Raw genomic sequence first — 20,738 nt, 5'->3', positions numbered from 1 at the left:
TCACCAGTGTCTATGAATCTAAGAGATTCACCTTCAATGATATTTAAATAGAGATTCTAATCTGTGTTTCACCATGCACTGTTGATTCCCATCTTGCTGTTTTATTTACTAAGTCATGTCTGACTCTTCTGCGATCCCACAGACTGTAGCCTGCCAGGCTTCTCTGTCCATGGGGTTCTCCAGGCAAGAATACTGGAGTGGGTTGCCATTTCCTTCTTAAAGGGATCTTCCTGACCCAGGGATTGAACGTTCATCTCCAGGATTGGCAGGTGGATTCTTTACCACTGAGCCACCAGGGAAGCCTGATCCACATTTTAAATAAAGCCAAAGTTTAAAAATAGCCCTCAAATTCTTGAGGCTTCCTTTAGATACAATGTGTATTTATATTTCCTGAATGTGCCTCTGAATCTAATTAAGGAATATGTCACATTTCATTTCAATAAACTGCAGCGGACTTTCTCAAAATGCTTTCATTGCGCTGGAATTCTCCTGTATTCATTATTTCCTGAAATAAGGGGAGTATTGCCTAAGCTTTGGGATTCTTTTTGTGTATACAAAGATTTTTTGGAGGTGGGGGGAGGTGGTGAAAAATACTATAAAAATAACTGATCTGAATTTATAACCTATTCAGAAATTTTAACATTTGGATTTCTTGTATACACATAGCAATGTGCAAAATGTGTTTCCCATCTTGTCTTTTTTTCTGAAACAAAATTAAGTCTTAAGCAAATTGGTAAATATTTCACATAATGCGATAACTTGGGGGAGGTCTGTTTGTTTATGCTGTGTCTCCAAAGACACATCAAAGGGTCATTAGGGACTGTCTATTTAACATCAAGAGCACAGCTTTGGGGACAAAGGGTCAGTTACTGGAAGCTTGCAGGAAGTTTGCCAGTCAGACATCCAGTCAAAGGGATCTATTATGGTTGTTCTTTGACCGGAACAAATGATTCACATTAATTGTTGTTCTTTCTGTTGGAAATTGTGATATGTTGTTTTACTTCATTTCAATAGATATGTCTCCCTCTCAGTAATCACATTCTACTTTTTTAGCTTCCCCAGTTCTTATAATTCTATAGTGAAAGTGAAAGTGTTAGTCGCTCATTCATGTCTGACTCTTTGTGACCCCGTGGACTATAGCCTTCCAGGCTCCTCTGACCATGGGATTTCCCAGGAAAAGAATACTGGAATGGGTAGCCATTTCCTTCTCCAGGGGACCGAACTTGGGTCTCCTGCATTGCAGGCAAATTCTTTACCATCTGAGCCAGCAGGGAAGCCCTATAATCCTATAGCAATTCCTCTAATTTCTGGTAAGCTCAGACCCAGAAGTGAGTTTTTAATGTTAGGGTAATTAAAACAATTTTTACACTGCCTTAGTAAAACAGTAATAATGCTATTCCCTCCCATAAATTCAGAATGCACTCAAGGAGGTCTTGGTTTATGTTTAGACATGATTACTAAAGTGTGGGTAATGTATGTGAAAAGTCTCTGGATTCTTGGCTTTACTAATTGAGACATAGTATATTAGTTTTCTATTGCTGCATAACAAGTGATCACAAAGCAGCTTTAAACAGCACCTATTTATTAATTTCACAGTTCCATGGATCAGCAGTCTGGCATGGCATGACTGGATTCTCTCCTCAGGTTATCACAGCTGACATCAAGGTGTTGGCTTGTCCGAGTACTTGTCTGGAGGCTCTGTGGAGAAGTCCACTGCCAAGCTCACTCAGGTTATTGGCAGAATTCAGTTCATTGTGGTTATAGGACTGAAATTCCTGCTTCTTTGCTAGCTCACAGCTGAAGACTTCTCCCAGTTCTTTAAGGCCACTTGTATTCCTTCCAAAGTGATTTCTTCCATCTCCAAGTCAGCAACAGTTTGTTGAATCCCCCTCAAACCTCTTTGAATCTCTCTGACTTCCTCCTCTTCTGCTAGAGAATTCTCTGCTTTAGACTAGGCCCACCCAGATCATGTCCCTAAAGTCAACTGTATCCTTGAATATAACATAAACCATGGGAGTGATAGATCATCAGATTCACTGGTTCTAGAATTTTAGGTTTAGGATGTCTTTGGGGGCAATTAAAAAAACTCTGCCTACTACACACAGGAATCACAAAGAAAAGTCCAAAAGTAGGCAAAGACTACTTTGGTAGGCAAAGACTCAACCTGGGTTTATACAGCGCACACTTGAGTGAGCTGTAGGTTCTAACTAGCCTGGCTTCACTAGCACAGCATGAAAATTCTATCTAGCTGTTAGCCCTCTTTTGGATATGTTCTTGGGGAAAAATAGCAACTGTGATAATAAATTGTAGAGCTTAAAAAGTGTGAAATGGTATAGTTACTTCATTAGCTTCTGCATGTGGACGGTCTTATGTGAAATGTTTATACCATACCAGATTTTGCTTACTATTTTTTATTTGGCAGCCTCGGAGTATAAGGCATCATAAATGACTTCCAGATAACTTTAGCTCATAATTTTACCTCTTTAAGAATCATTTAAAAATTTAAGACCGTTTTGGAAGGGGTAAAATGAATGCCTTTGCGCAAGTTTTTTTTCTTTAAAATGTTTTCTTTGCATCCTTGTTTTTTTAAACATGATGTACTGGGAAAAATTCAACTTCTGTTATGATGATAATAGTAAATATAAACATTTACTGAATGGTTATGGTACCCTGATCACTCACTATTATAATACTTATGATTATATCATAGAGTGCAATGTTGTTATCTTGTTCTCTATTTGGTCAAAATTTGGGCTTTCATTTTTTTCTTGGTCAATGAGTCTGCTTATGCATACTACTTCACTGTAGTATTTATGATTTATTTTTCAAACCTACAATGGGCTGGAAAACTAGGTTTAACAATGTTTGCAAGAACTGTATTTAAAATCACCAAGCCTGAATAAGAGCCTATGAAGTTAGTGTAAAAGGGTTTTGTGATAGTTCTTCTGTTTAAGGAAGTTTTCACTTACTTCTAGCTTCCTAAGGTCACCAGGAGAAAGAAGTAATCTGAAGAAAACTGGACCGTTTTACTTATTGCTACTATGCAGCTAACAAAATCAATAAACATTTATCTATTTATTTTTTCAATAAACATTTAATTAGTGTCTACCATGGGCCCAGATCACAGTATTGCGTCTGCTAATTGTTTTTATATGTATGTCTTTTATTCTTGGTAGTGGTGGTAGTTTAGTCGCTAAGCTGTGTCTCACTCTTGCGACCCCATGGATTTTAGCCTGCCAGGCTTCTCTGTCCATGAGATTTCCCAGGCAAGAATACTGGAGTGGGTTGCCATTTCCTTCTTCAGGGATCTTTCTGACCCAGGAATTGAACCTGGGTCTCCTGCACTGCAGACAGTCTCTTGCATTGCAAGCAGATTCCTCACAAACTGAGCCACCAGGGAAGCCCTTTTTATTCTTGTGCTTAGTTGTTTAGTCGTGTCTGGCTCTTTGTGACCCCATGGACCATAGCCTGCCAGGCTCCTCTGTCCATGGGGATTCTCCACGCAAGAATATTGGAGTGGGTTGCCATGCCCCAACCCAGAAATCAAACCCAGGTCTCTCTCATTGCAGGTGGATTCTTTACTGTCTTAGCCACCAGAGAAGCCCTTAAATACAAATAACTTATTCCATGGACAGAGGAGGCTGGCAGGCCATAATAGTCCATGGGGTCACAAAGAGTCGGGCACTACTAAAGCGATTAATACTCTAATTTTCACTTCAACTTAGGAACAGAAGGTATATTTCACAGATCTTTAACAGTTTATTGATGTGTTAAAGTGATAGATGAGGCACTGATAAATATAAGGAAATTACTTTCTACCTTACCCCATAGAAAAGCTATGACCAACCTAGATAGCATATTAAAAAGCAAAGACATTACTTTGCCAACAAAGGTCCATCTAGTCAAAGCTATGGTTTTTCCAGTAGTTATGTATGGATGTGACAGTTGGACTATAAAGAAAGCTGAGTGCCAAAGAATTGATGCTTTTGAACTGTGGTGTTGGAGAAGACTCTTGAGAGTCCCTTGGATTGCAAGGAGATCCAGCCAGTCTATCCTAAAGGGAATCAGTCCTGAATAGTCATTGGAAGGACAGATGCTGAAGCTGAAACTCCAATCCTTTGTCCACCTGATGCGAAGAGCTGACTCATTTGAAAAGACTCTGATGCTAGGAAAGATTGAAGGCAGGAGGAGAAGGGGATGACAGAGGATGAGTTGGTTGGATGGCATCACAGACTTGATGGACATGAGTTTGAGTAAACTCCGGGAGTTGGTGATGTATAGGGAAACCTAGCATGCTGCAGTCCATGGGGTTGCAAAGAGTCGGATACGACTGAGCAACCAAACTGAACTTACCCCACTAGAAAGAAATACTTCTGACAGAATAAAAAGAAGTGAACTCTTATTTTCCTAATTAAAAGAATCCACACATTTTTTCCTTTCTATCTGCCAGTGTTTCCTGTTCCACTAACTGATGTATAACTCCATAAACTGACTTTTCTTATTTCATTCTATCTTCTGATTTATTCTATGGTGTATATCTCTCTACATTAGAAGCAAGGGGAAATTTTGACAACACAGCCTATAATTTTGTCTAGCTTCCTACACACCTTTTATACATTCATTTTCATTAATTAAAAATATTTTAGTGTTTCCAAATTCTAGGTACTAGTGATCACCAGTGAGTTTAGCAGATGGAGTTTCTGCCATCTCAATACATACTTTCCTCTTCCTTGTTCCGGATCTTCAAGGTCAACAGCAGCTTAAACCTAATTCTCTGCCTAACAACCATCTTGACCTCTTTCAACCTGTTTCTCAGCCTATATATCTGCACTCCTTTTTAGCCTTCACACAATGAGTGTCAATAATTGTATCTGGTTATATCACATCATCCTTTGGCATATTTATGTCCTATCCCCCACTATATATTGAAATCCTAATCCCTAATGTGATGGTATTAGGAGATGAGGTCTTTGGAGGTGGTTAGGTCATGAGGGTGGGGCTCTCATAAATGGAGTAAGAGGCTCCGAAGACATTCTTAGTCCCTTCCACCAAGTGAGGACACAGTGAAAAGCCTATGAACCCAGAAGAGAGATCTTACTAGAACATGACCATGTTGGCACCTTGAACTTCCTGGCCTCTTGAGCTGTGAGAAAGGGATTTCTGTTGTTGCTAAGCTATCCTGTCTGGTGTATTTTGTTATAGAAGGCTGAATGTATTAGCAGCTGGACATTCTGCAAATCTGATGCAAACGTTAGCATAGTATTGGCAAAATTGCTGAAGATCTAGTTAATATTTGCTGTTCAGATATATTAAAAAATATCACAGACAGAGTGAGCAGTGTCAGCTATAGTTTGCACAACTGTAGGCTGTTGTTGAAGCAGGAGATGATCGAGCCAATGTTGTATAACCTCCCCGGCATACGCAGGATGCTAGGCTGTTTAAAAATAAAAAAATTCTCTTCCCTCCCTGCAAAAAAAATTCTTACTGAAGCCCTTTTCTTTTCTAAATGTCTAGAATTAGAGACTTTGTTAAAGTATGGTCAGGGCAATGTCTAGCACTTGGTTGATGTGCAATCAAACTGATTGGATTTTTGACCATGAATAATGGCAGCAGGATGGGTGAGGGCATGGAGTAGGACTGTATGACAGTATTTTTTTTCCTAATGTATCTGACCTTTTCAAAAAATGTATCTAGATTTCCTATTAAAAAACGTGTATAATTGTTTAGTTAGGGAAAATGCTGAAGTCATACAAAATAATGGTTCTTGTGAAGCCTAAGAATATGCCATCTCCAAAAGAAGAGAACACTAGCTCAAAACCAAGCTTATAAAATAATTGCAGGGACCTCCCTAGTGGTCCAGTGGTTAAGACTCTGTGATCCCAATGCAGGGTCCCAGGTTCGATCCCTGGTTAGGGAACTAGATCCTACATGCTGCAACTAAGACCCAGCAAAGTCAAATAAGTGAATATTTTAAAAACATAATTGCAAAATATACTAGTTTTATTTACAAACAGTTATTCTTAGGTCAGAAACATTCCTCACTGATTATTACTAAATTAATAACTTAGAAATTAGGTATTATCATCTATGCATTTATTTACTTTTTTTACTTTGAAAAACTTTAAACATACATAAAATTAATAAGAATAATGTATACCCATCAACAGAGTCAACATTATGAAATTTGGCATACCTTTTAAGCTATTTTTTAAAGATACAGTGTTAGCAGCAAATGGTCATTGGGTTCATTTGTCACCATTAACTTGCATTTTTAAGTATCAGTATTAAAACACATTTATCACCATTAAAATACACTTTCACCATTAAAATACATCTTTGCTGCTGCTGCTAAGTCGCTTCAGTCGTGTTCGACTCCGTGCGACCCCATAGACGGCAGCCCACCAGGCTCCCCCGTTCCTGGGATTCTCCAGGCAAGAACACTGGAGTGGGTTGCCATTTCCTCCTCCAATGCATGAAAGTGAAAAGTGAAAGTGAAGTCGCTCAGTCGTGTCCGACTCTTAGCGACCCCTTGGACTGCAGCCCACCAGGCTCCTCCGTCCACGGGATTTTCCAGGCAAGAGTACTGGAGTGGGGTGCCATTGCCTTCTCCGAAAATACATCTTTAAATATAATGAATATGGGTTTGAGTAACAAATTTTAATTTGGTGTTAAATGTTTAATTAACATTATTAAAAGTGATGACCTTCATATAGATCATCTTCCATTATAAAAATCTTCAAGGAGAACCTGTTTTTTTTGTGTGATGAACTTTGCTTGAAATAAGGGGCTTTTCAACTGAAACAAAGAAAACCTTTAAGAAAGAAAACTGTAAAGAAAACCTGTAAGTTACATAGAGCTTTTTTGCACATGAATGATGTGCCGAGCACTGTAAGAAGAGCTTTCCAGGCACCACTCGTTAAACAGCCCTATGAAGTATTCTTATTGTCTTTGTCAACAGATTAGGATGCTGAGTCTGAGAAAGATGAATGTAATTATCTGTCCAGAGTCATCCAACAAGTATTAGGTGGAGTCATATTAAGATTGTATTTGATATATAAAATAAATATTTTTTTAAGGATTAAAAAAGCCTTTAATTTTTACCTCTAATAATCAGAAATGGAATAGTAAACAGAAATTTTTATGCAGTCATTCTTTGGATGAAAGAACTTCTGCATAAACAGACAAAAAGACTGAACCATGATGGGAGATGTAACGACCAGAAGGGGTTAAAAGAAACCCACACAGTTCCTCAGGACCAAGTGGGAAGGAATAAGGCAGCATCCCAAAAAACAAACAAAATCCCAGGAATTAGAGATTTATTAGTGTCCAGAGTTTCAAGTCCATATTTTCCAGTTTTTGTATATAACAAATTAAAGAAATATTTCATCTTATTGGCTTTATTTTTTAATTGATAATTTAGGTTTGGTCTATAAAGAAGAAAAAGCAATGACTTACGTGTCAACCGAAATAAGCTTCTTTTCCCCGTGGTCAGAGGCATAGTTCCAAGCTGTTTCAATAATTCCAATGTAATAATGCTTATCTTTCGCCCAGGCTGAGGTACCACATAAAATTAGAAAAATACAGAGCAAGAAAATCTTCATTTTTTTTTCCCCTCTTGGAGCCCAAGAAGCAATGGAATGAAATCAGAAGCAGGCAACTTTATAAATAAGGCTTTCTTTCTTTATTTGCTTGATTGACAGAATGTTATGTTGCATAAGATGGAATTATTTCGTTAAAGCAAATAACATTTTCCACTTTGGTTCAGTTCTCGTAAACCCAGGAAAAACCTAGTTTTCCACTGCCTGGGTTCTCTAATTACAAATAAAAAGTCAACAGTTATTGTTGGAGGCGCTGGAGTGTGCATAAGTCTGTGTTTCTACAATTCATTGTGTAAATTCCAGGAAGGCAGAGATCATGTCTTAATGTTCCCTTTGTTCTTCCAACAATATGCTACAATAAAATGCCCTGCACACAGTGAACTTTTAATACATCGGGATGAAAATTATGCAAAATGAATCAAAATAAGCAGCTCTTTACTTTGGAAAAGTCTAACAATAACCTAGTTACATATTCAAGACACAAAACATGATATTTAGCATGCCAAATTTAAGTACCCCAAATAACAATTTATTTGGAAACTTTTACTTATTTTGTAAGCTCCAAACACATCTACATAAAGAGTTAATCAGATTATTGTGTATCACTATGTAAAAATAATTAGCAGAGGATAATGGGAGTTGAAGACACTGTTTTAGTTATTGAAAAAATCAGAAACAAATAAACCTGTCTTTAAAGGCAAAAGTTGCCCTTAGTAAATGGACAGAGCCCTCGTTTATTTTATTTATTTGTATATTTTTGGCTATGCTTGGTCTTCGTTGCTGCATGGGCTTTTCTCTAGTTGCAGTGAGCAGGGGCTACTCTAGTTACGGTGCGTGGGCCTCTCATTGCAGTGCCTTTTCTTCTTGTGGAGCAGAGGCTTTAGGGTGGGTGGGCTTCAGTAGTTGCGGCTCCCAGGCTCTAGAACTTAGGCCAGTAGTTATGGCACATGGACTTAGTTGCTCCACAGTATGTGGGATCTTCCCAGACCAGAGATGGAGCCCATGCCTCCTGCATTGGTAGGTGGATTCTTTACCCCTGAGCCAACAGGGAAGCCCAAGACCTAGTTTATTAACCTGGAATTTCTCTCTTTGATGTGGACATGAATTTTGGCGTGAAAGACTTTTTATTTTTTAGGTGAAGAAAATCCTGATGACAGTGCACATTTTATGATGATGGGAGCTTTTTCTCTAGAATACTTCAATGCATTACATAAGTATTTACTGAATGGGGATTTTAGAAATAGTTGGTACAGGAGGAAGTACCCCAATGTTCAAACAATGCATTCATTTAGTAAGTATTGCTGAATGAACCCCCTGTGTGCCAGACACTGTTCTAAGCACTGTGGGGGTATAGCAGGGAATAAAACAGACACGAATCCCTATGCTTGTCAACTTATATTCTACTGGGGAGAGACCAATGATATACAAATGAAGGGTGAAATATCTAGTACATATTAGCAGCAATGAATGAGGCTAATAAATGCCGAGGAAAATAGCAGTATGAAGATAAAAATCTGATGACACCATATGACCCCAGGCAAGACATATACTTGACCCCAGCCTCATTTTCCTCGTCTTTAAATCAGTCTCAGAGGGCTGTTGATCATATTACTTAAAATGACCCGTTAGGTCGCGGAGTGGAGATGTTCCTTTCACCTAGCAATAATGTTCTAGCAATAATCTTAACTAATTGTCCTGATACAGAAAATTGAGTCACCGTGCCCAGAATGTCCCAAGACCTCCTTCTAGAGTCACCTTAAGCAATTGTGCCCTCACGCCTGCTGAGGGGACCTGAATGGGACTAACATCTTGCCCAGACTCCACTGGCCAAACCCTGTGTCTTGCAAGATGCTGTTGTTCTTTTTAAAACTTGGTGCCCAGAAATGCTTCTTTTTCCCAATGGTCCACACAGAGGGAACTTCTTTTAGCAGTTCATTCTCCTAGAGAGGGTGCTTTTTAATTGGCATGAAGCCCCTGTATGAGCCAGTGTATGGCTGATGGTGTAAATGATGCCCTTTGGGAACTGTACAGTTCCTGTTGTCCATCCACTGACCCTATTCAGGACTGTACTATGTGGGAAATCACATATCTGTCATGACAGGCTTTGTAGTTAATAGGTGTTTAATGATTATTAGGTCCAGGTGGCATCTATGCTCTATTAGCTTCCAAACAGTGATGAAGACCTTCATGATGTATTCCCAGTGTCCATGAGACTAGTTACACATTCATAACTCTTGACTTAGGACTGTACCTTCTGTCTCCAAGCACTTACCCTGATGCCCTAGGTTAACTGTAGAATTGTCCCAATAGTCCCTGGGTGGTGCAGAAAGCAGCTGTGAATTCTGGATCTCTCTCTCTTTGTCCTCCATCCTACCCTCTGAGTAAGTTACCCTATAATAAATGAATCCAGTGATTATGTGAAGCTGCCTGCCTCATTTTCTGGTGTCAAGATACCTTCTCAGTTCATGGGCACTTTTTGTCCCCTCCATGCCCCAACAATTGGTGAGCCAGCCAGGAGACTGAAAATGAGACGGGAATGGGCCATGCTGGGGGAAAGCCAGGTGCGGTGGGGTAAACCCAGGCTGGCCATCTCTTCTGTGTGGGGTGACCTAGCTACGTTCATGGGACCCTTCGGGCTACTGTGTGAGTTCAGGACACCTGGAAAATGTCAAAGCGCTTCCTAGATATATTAACTGCAATGGTGGGAAAGGGAAAGTGGATAAAAAAAGAAAGTGAGCAAACTATTTTAGCTATTGCATGGCCTTTGTTATATCCTATAAGGATTAGCACAGAAAAGGAATTACAGTTCAGCAGGAAACTAGAGAAAACGAGAGATTTTGGTGTTAGAGGGGGATGACTAGAGGGCTTGTTCTGCCACTTCTTTTTTTAAAAAATAATTTTATTGATTTATTTGTTTTTGACTGTGCTGAGTCTCAGTGTGCTGCATGTGGACTCTCTCTTGTTGTGGCAAGCAGGGGCTACCCTCTCGTTGTGGAGTGCAGGCTCTAGGGCATGTGGGCTTTACTGGTTGCAGTGCATGGGCTCAGTAGTTGCAGCTCCTGGGCTCTAGAGCACAGGCTCAACAGTTGTGGCACCCGTCTTAGCTGCGTCATGGCATAAGGGCTCTTCCCAGACCAGGGATCAAACCCGTGTCTCCTGCATCAGTGGGCAGATTCTTTACCACTGAGCCACCAGGGAAACCCATGTTTTACCACTTCTGACTTCATATCAAAGAAAATACAACAGGAAGAGCATACTGAAGTGATGGCAGGTAAGATAGCTAAAATGCAGGGCAGTAGGCTCAAAGGTGAGGACTCTTATTTCACAGCAGAACTGGGACCTAGAGGTGTGATCTTTGGGATAAAGACTTGTCAGAAGATGAGGACATAATTATAGAGGAGGAAGAAGAAGCACGGCCTCTGATACAAGCTGAAACACAGGCCGCTAGGGAACCAGGAGATAATTGAGAGGAGACCCTCACAAACTCCAAAACAGCAGTACCAGCATATTCCTCTCCCGAGTTAATAGAATTAACTGTCAGGTTTAACCAAAATAGTAGAGAAGGAGTGGCAGCCTGGGGGCTCCATTTTGGGATACTTGGGGAGATGGCATCATGTTAAATGGGTCAGAAATGTCTAAGATGTCTAAAATTACCACAGTTATAGTGCAGCCTCTGGCAATGTTTGTATGTGGCCAAGGTGGCCTAGCTAACTTGATTGAATTGGTACATGCAAGCATTTGTCTGGCTTAGCCAAATGAGTGAGGCATACTGTACCCACCCTTAGGATGGCATCTTTGCAAGATTTACAAGAAACAGTGAGGGAATCAGGAATGAAGCATGCTATCTATGCTCCTAATTTCCAAGACCTGTTGAGGAGTTATTTGTAGCAGGTATGAAGGATAATATCCTGCAGTCCACTCCAGGAGCTTGGTTGCTGACCTGAGATAGGGACCTTAGTTTCAGTTTTGACTGGGATGGTTCATCAACCCATTCAGACTATGGTGGCTATGACAGCTGAATTAAGTGAGACTGAAAAGATCTGGCACGAGGGAAATGAACAGGTGCCATGCTTAGTCGCTTCAGTCATGTTCAACTCTTTGTGACGCCATGGACCTCAGCCCACCAGGCTCCTCTGTCCAGGGGATTCTCCAGGCAAGAATACTGGAGTGGGTTGCATGCCCTCCTCCAGGGGATCTTCTTAACCCAGGGATTGAATCCCCATCTCCTGCATTGCAGGTGGATTCTTTACTGTTGAGCCACCAGGGAAGCTCAAATAAACAGGTAGATAAAGCCATAGAGAGAGAAAAAACAACAACAAAAGTGAGGAAATTAAAGGGGGCTCGACTAGAATTTCCTACAAACAGTTATGGCAAGACCTTGTATTAATCAGGACCCCTGAAAAGAATATAAACAATCTTATGGGGTCTTTTTAACCTTATGGAAAGTGTTATTCAAAGAAAAACCGTTTATTCTACTGACAGCAAGAGGAAGAGGCACAAGCCTGCACTCTGTCACTTTGGGAAGATGAAGAATAGGGGTTGATACTCTCAGTTCTGGGGATCAGGGCTGGGGTAAAAGCTGCTCCTTGGTGTGGGCCATAGGGCCACAGATACATAACTGTGGAGGCCCCATGTTGAACTATTTATCAGTCTCGCACCAATAGGAAGACCACTCTGGCTTAAGAGATATCTGTGCCCAGTGCACCCAGATTTATGGGAATCCATCCAAGTTCCAAGGGGCAATATGACCCACTGATGGATATGGAGGCTGAACGGTATGGATGAAACATATGAACTTGTATTTACTAATTGGAAGATTGCCTCCCCATCCCTTTCTGGTTTATATTTCACTCATCAGTTCAGTTCAGTTCAGTTCAGTTGCTCAGTCACGTCCAACTCTTTGCAACCCCACAGACTGCAGCATGCCAAGCTTCCCTGTCCATCACCAACTCTTGGAGCTTGTTCAAACTTATGTCCATTGAGTCAGTGATGCCATCCAACCATCTCATCCTCTGTCGTCCCCTTCTCCTCATGCCTTCGATCTTTCCCAGCATCAGGGTCTTTTCCAATGAGTCAGTTCTTTGCATCAAGTGGCCAAAGTACTGGAGCTTTAGCTTCAGCATCAGTCCTTCCAATGAATATTCAGGGCTGATTTCCTTTAGGATTGACTGGTTTGATGTCCTTGCAGTCCAAGGTACTCTCAAGAGTCCTCTCCAACACCACAGTTCAAAAGCATCAATTCTTTGGCGCTCAGCTTTCTTTATAGTCCAACTCTCACATCCGTAATACCCATACCTGGATATGTTATTGGGTATAGATGTCCTATAAGACCTGGACTTCACAATCACCACCAGCAAGTTCTGCTTATGAATCCATGCTGTCAAGTGTGTAGTGGTGGATAACACTAAATGGGACCCTGTAGAGTTGTCCATCCCTAGGAGAGTGGTGACAATAAAATAGTATCGCCTACCAGCGGGACAGGACGGAATATGGGCTACCATCATAGTATTAGAGAAGGTAAGGGTTATAAGACTGCACAAAGCCTATGTTGCCAGTGGAAAAAAACAAATGGCACCTGGCTCATGACAATAGACTGTAGAGAATTAAACACAATAACACCCCTTATTTATGCAGCAGTTCCAAATACAGCTGAACTCTTGGACACAAATCTCCTTTTCTCTCAAGACAAATCACTGAGTCTACAATTGTGTGTTAGTTGCTCAGTCGTGTCCAGCTCTTTGCGACCCCACAGACTGTAGCCCGTCAGGCTTCTCTGTCCATGGATTCTCTAAGAATACTGGAGTGGATTGTCATGTCATTCTCCAGAGGATCTTCCCAACCCAGGGACTGAGCCCTGGTCTCCTACATTGCAGGCAGATTCTTTACCATTTGAGCTACAGGGAAGTCCCATAGTCTAATGCCCTTTTCAGTATTCTCTTAGATAAGGGGTATCAGGACCAGTTAGTCTTAATGTGGGAAGGGAGGCAATGCACTTCTACTGTCTTAGCCCAAGATTATCTGCACAGCCCTACTATATGTCATGGGATTTGGCTTGGGACTTGGAGAAATGGGCTCTCCCTCCCTCTTTCTCTCTCTGTCATTACATTGATGACATCACATTAACCCATGAAGGCTTGCTGTCTCTTCTCAAGCTGCTGCATCACCTCAGGGATATTTAAAAGCAAGGGGATGGGAGGCAAATGCTGACAAGGTGCAAGGACCAGGAGAGTCACTAAAGTTCTTGGGAATGATGTGTACTGGTAAGACTGAAGTGATGCCTGAGGTTGTTTTTTTTATAAAATACAGCAAGTCTCCTACATATGAACCTTCAAGTTGCAAACTTTCAAAGATGCAAACATGCATCTGGTTCCAGCAAGGAACTGAAACATGTGCCATCAGTCAGTTCCCTTTGCTGATGCTTTTATTGTTGGCTTACTTCTCTCTAGCTAAATGAGGAAGCATAGTTCTTAGTATTCTTTTATCATCAGTAGGAATTTTTTGTTCTTGCTGCTGCTCATATTGTTACTGTGGGTTTGGGGCACAAGCCACCTCTGGTATCTGACCCTAGGGTCTCTCAACAAGAATAATGATAAGATTGTTGACCCATCACAATATTGAGGGTGGAGTGTATGGCTGCTGACATAACTGATGCCATCTTGGTCTCATACAGTTCCTCCTGTCCTTCCACTGACCCTACCCAGGACTGTAGTACATGGGAAATCACTTCTCTATCATCAAGGGCTTTGTAGCTAATAGATATTGTTTGATGACTCTTAGGTCCAGGTGGCCTCGGTACTCTGTTAGCCTCCAATGATGAAGACCTTTTCTGACACATTCCTGGTGAACCATGAGACCAGTTGCATGCATGCGTGCATGCTTAGCCACTCAGTCATGTCTGACTCTTTGTGACCCCATGGACTGTAGCCCACCAGGCTCTTCTGTCCATGGATTTCCCAGGCAAGAATACTGGAGAGGTAACCATTCCCTTATCCAGGGGATTTTCCCAACCCAAGGATTGAACCTGGGTCTCCTGAATTGTAGGCAGATTCTTTACTGTGTGAGCCACCAAGGAAGCCCTTCCATATTCTAGGTTAACTATAAAATTGCCTCAATGGCCCCTCAGTGATGTGGAGTGCAGCTATAAATGCTTCTGGGTCATTGTGCACCTAATCCTACTCAGTGAGTAAATTATCCTGTAGCAGATGGATTCACTGATTATTTGGAGCTGCCTGTCTCATTTTTTAGTTTCAAAATACCTTCCAGTTTAGGTGAGCCCATTTTGTTCCCTTTCATCTGAGTTTCCAGGCATTTTCTTCTTACTCATTTTCTACTCTATGTAGGATGGAAGGATGGTGCTCAGAGCACCGCACAAGTCCTGAAGTCACTTCTTCCAGAAACTTCTACCCTCCCCCTCTACTCATGCTCAGATAGTTACTGAGCTGAAGGCTCCAGAATATATCCTGATAGAACTCATCAAGTGTTAGTCGCTCAGCCGTGTCTGACTCTGTGAATCCATGGACTATAACCCGACATGCTCCTCTGTCCAAGGGATTCTCCAGGCAAGAATACTGGAGTGGGTAGCCATTCTCTTCTCCAGGGGATCTTCCCAACCCAGGGATCAAACCCAGGTCTCCTGCATGGCAGGCAGATTCTTTACCCTCTGAGCCCCCCAGGGAAGCCCATAGCACTCATAACTGTGCTGAAATGAAACGGTTAAACAGTAACACCCTTGACCAGTGCAAGTAAACATTTTATGGTGCAATACAGGAAGGGTCAGGAAGTCATATTTCTGTCCTGTTTTGAGACAGTTGACCTTCCAGTTAAAACGCAAGTAGCTGCTTTCAGGAAGTGGGGAGACGGCTGTGAACCTCAGGGCTGTCTCAGTAAGAGGCGAGGTCACTGGGCCCTAGTAAGTAGCCAGTTGTGGGCAGTTAACCCTAAAGAACCTCCTTACAGTGATTCCAGAGTTGGTACTCAAGGGTGAACTTTGAATAATGTTGCAATTGAGAATTTCTGCACTCTGCATAGACTAGGATGATGCAAGAAGGCAGAGGAACCAACAGGAGAGATTTAGCTGACCGAGGGCATTTTTGAAAAAGAGAAGAGAGAACTCTAAACTGGATCAAACAGCCATTCTCTTAGCTGTGTATGTCAGAAGGTTTTTTTTTTTAGATTTTTTTTTATGTCTTTATTGAATTTGTTATAATATTGTTTCTGTTTTATGTTTTCCCACAACCTCTGTATTGGAAGGCCAAGTCTTAAATAACCACTGGACTACCAGGGAAGTCCCTGTCAGATTTTTACCTCAGAACCCCAAGGTATAACTTTGTAGCTTGTTATAATTAATTACTGTATTCCCGAGTTAACCATTTAGTAACCCAAGTAGAGTTATATATAAATTTGGGGTTTTTTTTGCGAGTAGGGGGAGCGAAGGCCTCAGCTTGTGGGATCTCAGTTCCCCAACCAGGGACTGAATCCAAGCCTTCAACAGTAAAAGTCCAGGGTCCTAACCACTTGAACACCAGGGAATCCCCACATATCACAACTCTTCATTATTTTCCACAATTTTTTTTCTTGTCAACAGAAAGACTTCTGGACTGGGTGGTTCTTCTCTACATTTAGCAATCAAAATTCTGAATGGCTACAGAATATCGCTCCAGCTGTATCTGGCTGGCAAGACGCAGTCTTTTTGTTACCTCCACTATTCATTCAGTTCAGTGGCTCATTCGTGTCCAACTCTTTGCGACTCCATGGGCTGCAGCATGCCAGGCTTCCCTGTCCATCACCAGCTCTCGGAGCTTGCTCAAACTCATGTCCATCGGGTCGGTGATGACATCCAACCATCTTCATGCTTATACTCTAATTTGTTTCTTTTTAAAAAAATAATTAATTATTTTTGGCTGTGCTGGGTCTTTGTTGCTGTGCACTGGCTTTCTCTAGTTGCAGGGAACAGGGGCTACTCTCTAGCTGCAGTGTGCAGCTTCCCATTGATGGGGCTTCTCTTGGGGAACACAGGCTCTAGGGAGTGCAGGCTCAGTAGCTGTGGTTCTTGGGCTCTACCACAGTTTCAATAGTTGTGGTGTGTGGGCTTAGCTGCCCCTCGGCATGTAGAATCTTCCTGAACCAGAGATTGAACCCATGTCCACGCCCCCTGCATTGGCAGGCAGTTCTTAACCACTGGACCACAGGGAAGTCCTCTAATTTGTCTCTTGCTGACTCGTGAGAACTGGCTCTTAACCTCTACTCTATGTCTCCAGAATTATTAACAAAGCAACCACCACTGTGACAGCAGGAGACAGTGAATATAAATAGCAGGTCATTCTGGCCTTGACCAGTCAGACTCCCCACAGTGTTGTCTTTTTCACAGGAAATTGCATGACTCTGGAATTTCATCAGTGAGTGGGTCACACGCAGAACTTTGATAGTGAGTCCCTGACTGACTCAGTGCAGGGCGAGCATGGCCTAACCTCTTCTCTGCCATGGATCAATTCAGGACTGCTTAGGGAATGATCGGCAGATAGGTCCTTGATGACTTCATCTCCTTTGGCTGCCCATTAGTGGATCAAGGTCTCACTCATCACCTTCTGTCAGGTTAAGGGGCCATAGGCAGGGGAAGAGAGAAAGCCAAAACTCTAATCTAGCAAAAACTCTTATCTATGGTATTGATGTCTACAGCATTAAGGGAAAGGGGATTTTTTTCTTTAATGGCATAAGGTTTTCAATTGTTCTTTCATCCTTGTTCTTTCTCTCCCTTGAATAATATAGAAAGCAAAGGATTTCATTTATTAACAATGAAAGAGAACCACAAGGAGGCAACTAGGGATATGGACTTGGGATTGAGGGGTTTTTGTATATAAAAGTCTGGCTCACAACAAGTTGTTACAATTTCAAGGAAATAACTAGCTCTGGAAGCAGCAGTCCCTCCCCAGCTAGCAAGTTCCCCCGAAGATGTCACACATCATAAAATATTAAAATTTAAAAACATAATTTGTACATGTTTTATATCAGAATGGTCTGTTTATGTGACTGTCTCCTCAGATGGCTTCCTTGGTACAACTATGCTCTGTTTTATATTGAATCTCAAGAACCTAGCATGGTGCTTGATACATAGCTTAATAAATATTGAAAGAATGAATGAATGTTAACTCTAATAATGTTGTTGTTTAGTCACTAAGTCATGTCTGACTCTTCTGCAAACCCATGGACTGTAAACCAACAGGCTCTTCTGTCCATGGGATTTTCCAAGCAAGAATGCTGGAGTGGGTTGCCATTTCCTTCTCCAGGGAATCTTCCTGACCCAGGGATTGAACCCTGTCTCCTGTATGAAGGTGGATTCTTTACCACTGAGCCACCCGGGAAGCCTATAGTCTACTCATAATTATTAGATGGTTACTGTATGCCAACACAGTGTGAAAAAGCCTTATACATTTTATCTCATTTAATTTTCACAGCAACCAATTAGATAGATGTGTAAAAGTTTTTTATTGCTGCGTCACAAATGGCCATAAACTTAGTGACTTTAAACATATACATTTATTATCTTACAGTTCTGTATGCTGAAAATCTGACATATGTGTCACTGGACTAAAATCAAGATATCAGTGGGCCTGTTTCTTTTAGGAAGTTCTAGGGGAGAAGCTATTTCCAGTCTGTTCCAGTTTCTAGAGGCTGCCCACAGTCCTTGGCTAATGGCCCCCTCCCATCTTCAAAACCAACAGGGGCAGGGGTGTCTTTCTTTTTTTTTTTTTTAAGAAAATTTATTAATTTTTAATTGGAGGATAATTGCTTTACAATATTGTGTTGGTTTCTGTTGTACACCAACATGAATCAGCCATCAGTCAGTCAAGTTCAGTCGCTCAGTTGTGTCTGACTTTTTGCAAGCGTGCCAGGCTTCCCTGTCTATCACCAACCCCCAGAGCTTGCTCAAACTCCGGGTGCCTTCTCCAGCACCATGGTTTCAAAGCCTTTTAGAACTGAATTGCAAGTAGTGCTAACCAGGTAATTCCAGATCAACTGGATTAAAGTTCCATTCTTGGGAGAAGCCAATGCTTTTATTTTCAGTATTAAGTCCCAGTTTGGTGACATAGGGCTTAGCATATGTGAGTCAATTTGGGGCCTATTCTCTTTCTCTTTTTTTTAAACATCAAGAATATCTTCATTTTAAAGATAAAGAAACTATGGATGAGAGAGATTTTATACTTTGCCCAAGATTCCATGGCTAGTGAGTGGCGTAGCTGGAATGCAATTACAGGCCTGCCTCCCAGAGCTGCACAGTGGACCTAAGGGCATGAGAGCCTGGCTCCAGACTGTGTCAGGCTGGGCCTCCAAGTTGCTCTGCCCTTTGGAAGAATTCTGTTCAGGGTTTTGATTGGCAGTTGATGGATTCAGAACCTTCTTTTTGTCGGTTTACATAAAGATGACCAGGTTCAGAGGGCTAATTGATTTTAAACAAACTTGGAGAATATATCAATATAGTAATTTATACATTGAAAAGTAAAGCAAGATGGGCATATATTATTGGCCTCTGAAAAACTTTGTTTATAGACTTACTCAGAAAATATTTATATTTATACTCAGAAAATAGACTTACTCAGAAAAGTTGTCTTAGTAAATATAGAATTTGAGCAAAAAGGTATATTTCCTTTTTTTGGCTTTAGCACGTGGCTTGCAGGATCTTGTTTGCTCAACCAGTGATCAAACCCATGGCAGTGAAAGTGCCAAGTCTTAACCATTGGACCTTCAGGAAGTTCCCAAGTGTATTTTCTTAAAGCATGTTCCTTTAGTTTTTTAATTTAAAATTTTTCTTTTGTACTAACAGTGTTTCTGTTTAGATACGGTTAGGTACTAATTGTTAGAATAAGAAGCACCTTCCAATAACTGTACAGGAGACACAGCCCACTGACACATTCTCAGTCTTTGACTCTTCCCTGTTAAGACTGCATTGCAGAGACTTCCCTGGTGGTCAAGTAGCTAAGACTCTGCCCTCCCAATGCTGGGTGTCTGGGTTCGACTCCTGGTCAGGTAACTTGATCGCACATCCTGCAACTAAGAGTTCACATGCCACAACAAAGATTGAAGATCCTGAATGCCACAACTAAGATCTGGCACAGCCAACTTAAAAAAAAAAAAAAAAAAAAAAAAACGCATGCAGACATTTACTCTTCCACTCAACTCCAGTCACTAAATCACACTCCACATGTCCATTAAATCAGGGTTGATTTTAATAGACTATGATTCCTGTCCATCTCTGAATCCCCAAATCTAAGATTATGCTCTTAAATAAATGAATGAGTGCATGAATTAGGGATTATTCTTGGTGAGATCTGGTCAATACTTTTTGCAATTTCTTAAAGAATATTCTAGTTTTATCAGCAAAACTTTTAAAAACTCTGAGTCTTGGATGTTTCTTGGGGTGAGTGGGGGGTTCTAGTTGCCTCTAAGCTTTACATGTTCTTATTAGTTTCAATATCAAAGAGTAAAATAATATTGTCAATTTTGTTTCATGTTACAATCACTTTATTAGTATATTAATTTTTAAAGTCCTCTTCTGGAGACACATATTGGAGTATTTTGTGGTGAAATGATATCATGTCTTGGATTTACTTGATAATATTCCATGTATTCATGCCTTACTTATGAAATTCAGAGGCAAAAAAGTGAAAAGAATGAAAAGTGATTTTGGTTTCAATTCTCATGTTGAATGCTTTTGTTTAACTAATTCCTGCTTGCAAATATTCTTACTTATTTTCTAAGGCAGAGACTTGTTAGCCAAACCACAAGAAATTTCTAATTCCTTTTCCCTGTTATTTACATTATAGAGGCTACAAAGGCTTGTTTCCAGCCTTTTTTGTAGTGAAGAGTAGCCAGATAATAGCTGTTTGACCAATGAGATATAAGCAGAAATTGGCTGGGTCTCCTTGGAAGATTTTTGCTTTGTTGATAAAAGGAAAAGGTGTGGTTAGTTTTCCTTCTTCTCTGTCTTCAACCTAGAAGTAATGTATGGAGTTATAGCAACCATCTTGCAACCATGAGGCAACAGTTTTTTTTTTCTACCTGAGCTAGACTTTTATTTGCACCTACCCTTTTTGTCTCGCTTGCCCACTTCCACTGCTATTTATTAAAAGCCTTGTTACAGCCCTA

The 20,738-nt window shown here is 40.9% G+C and overlaps 1 protein-coding gene and 1 non-coding gene across 3 annotated transcripts in view; one reads left to right on the top strand and one right to left on the bottom strand.

The window, feature by feature from the left end:
• LOC109559368 (ceruloplasmin) overlaps positions 1-7,725 on the bottom strand; it is a 60,137-nt gene extending 52,412 nt beyond the window's left edge. The window contains exon 1 of one of the 2 annotated variants that reach the window (XM_019961047.2): positions 7,456-7,725. In XM_019961047.2, coding sequence (XP_019816606.2) covers positions 7,456-7,601 — 146 coding nt within the window. In that variant the 5' untranslated portion in view covers positions 7,602-7,725. The remainder of the gene's footprint in view (positions 1-7,455) is intronic. The other variant, XM_019961056.2, reaches the window with a different exon arrangement.
• Positions 5,846-5,917, top strand: TRNAG-CCC (transfer RNA glycine (anticodon CCC)). Its single transcript has one exon. It is a non-coding gene; the product is annotated as a tRNA-Gly (tRNA).
• Positions 7,726-20,738: the final 13,013 nt, after the last annotated feature.

This window comes from Bos indicus, chromosome 1 (genome assembly GCF_029378745.1).
Source record: "Bos indicus isolate NIAB-ARS_2022 breed Sahiwal x Tharparkar chromosome 1, NIAB-ARS_B.indTharparkar_mat_pri_1.0, whole genome shotgun sequence".
In the NCBI taxonomy this organism is placed as follows: Eukaryota; Metazoa; Chordata; class Mammalia; order Artiodactyla; family Bovidae; genus Bos; species Bos indicus.
The sequence above is the reverse complement of the archived record's forward strand: the minus strand, read 5'-3'. Positions and strand labels throughout refer to the sequence as shown.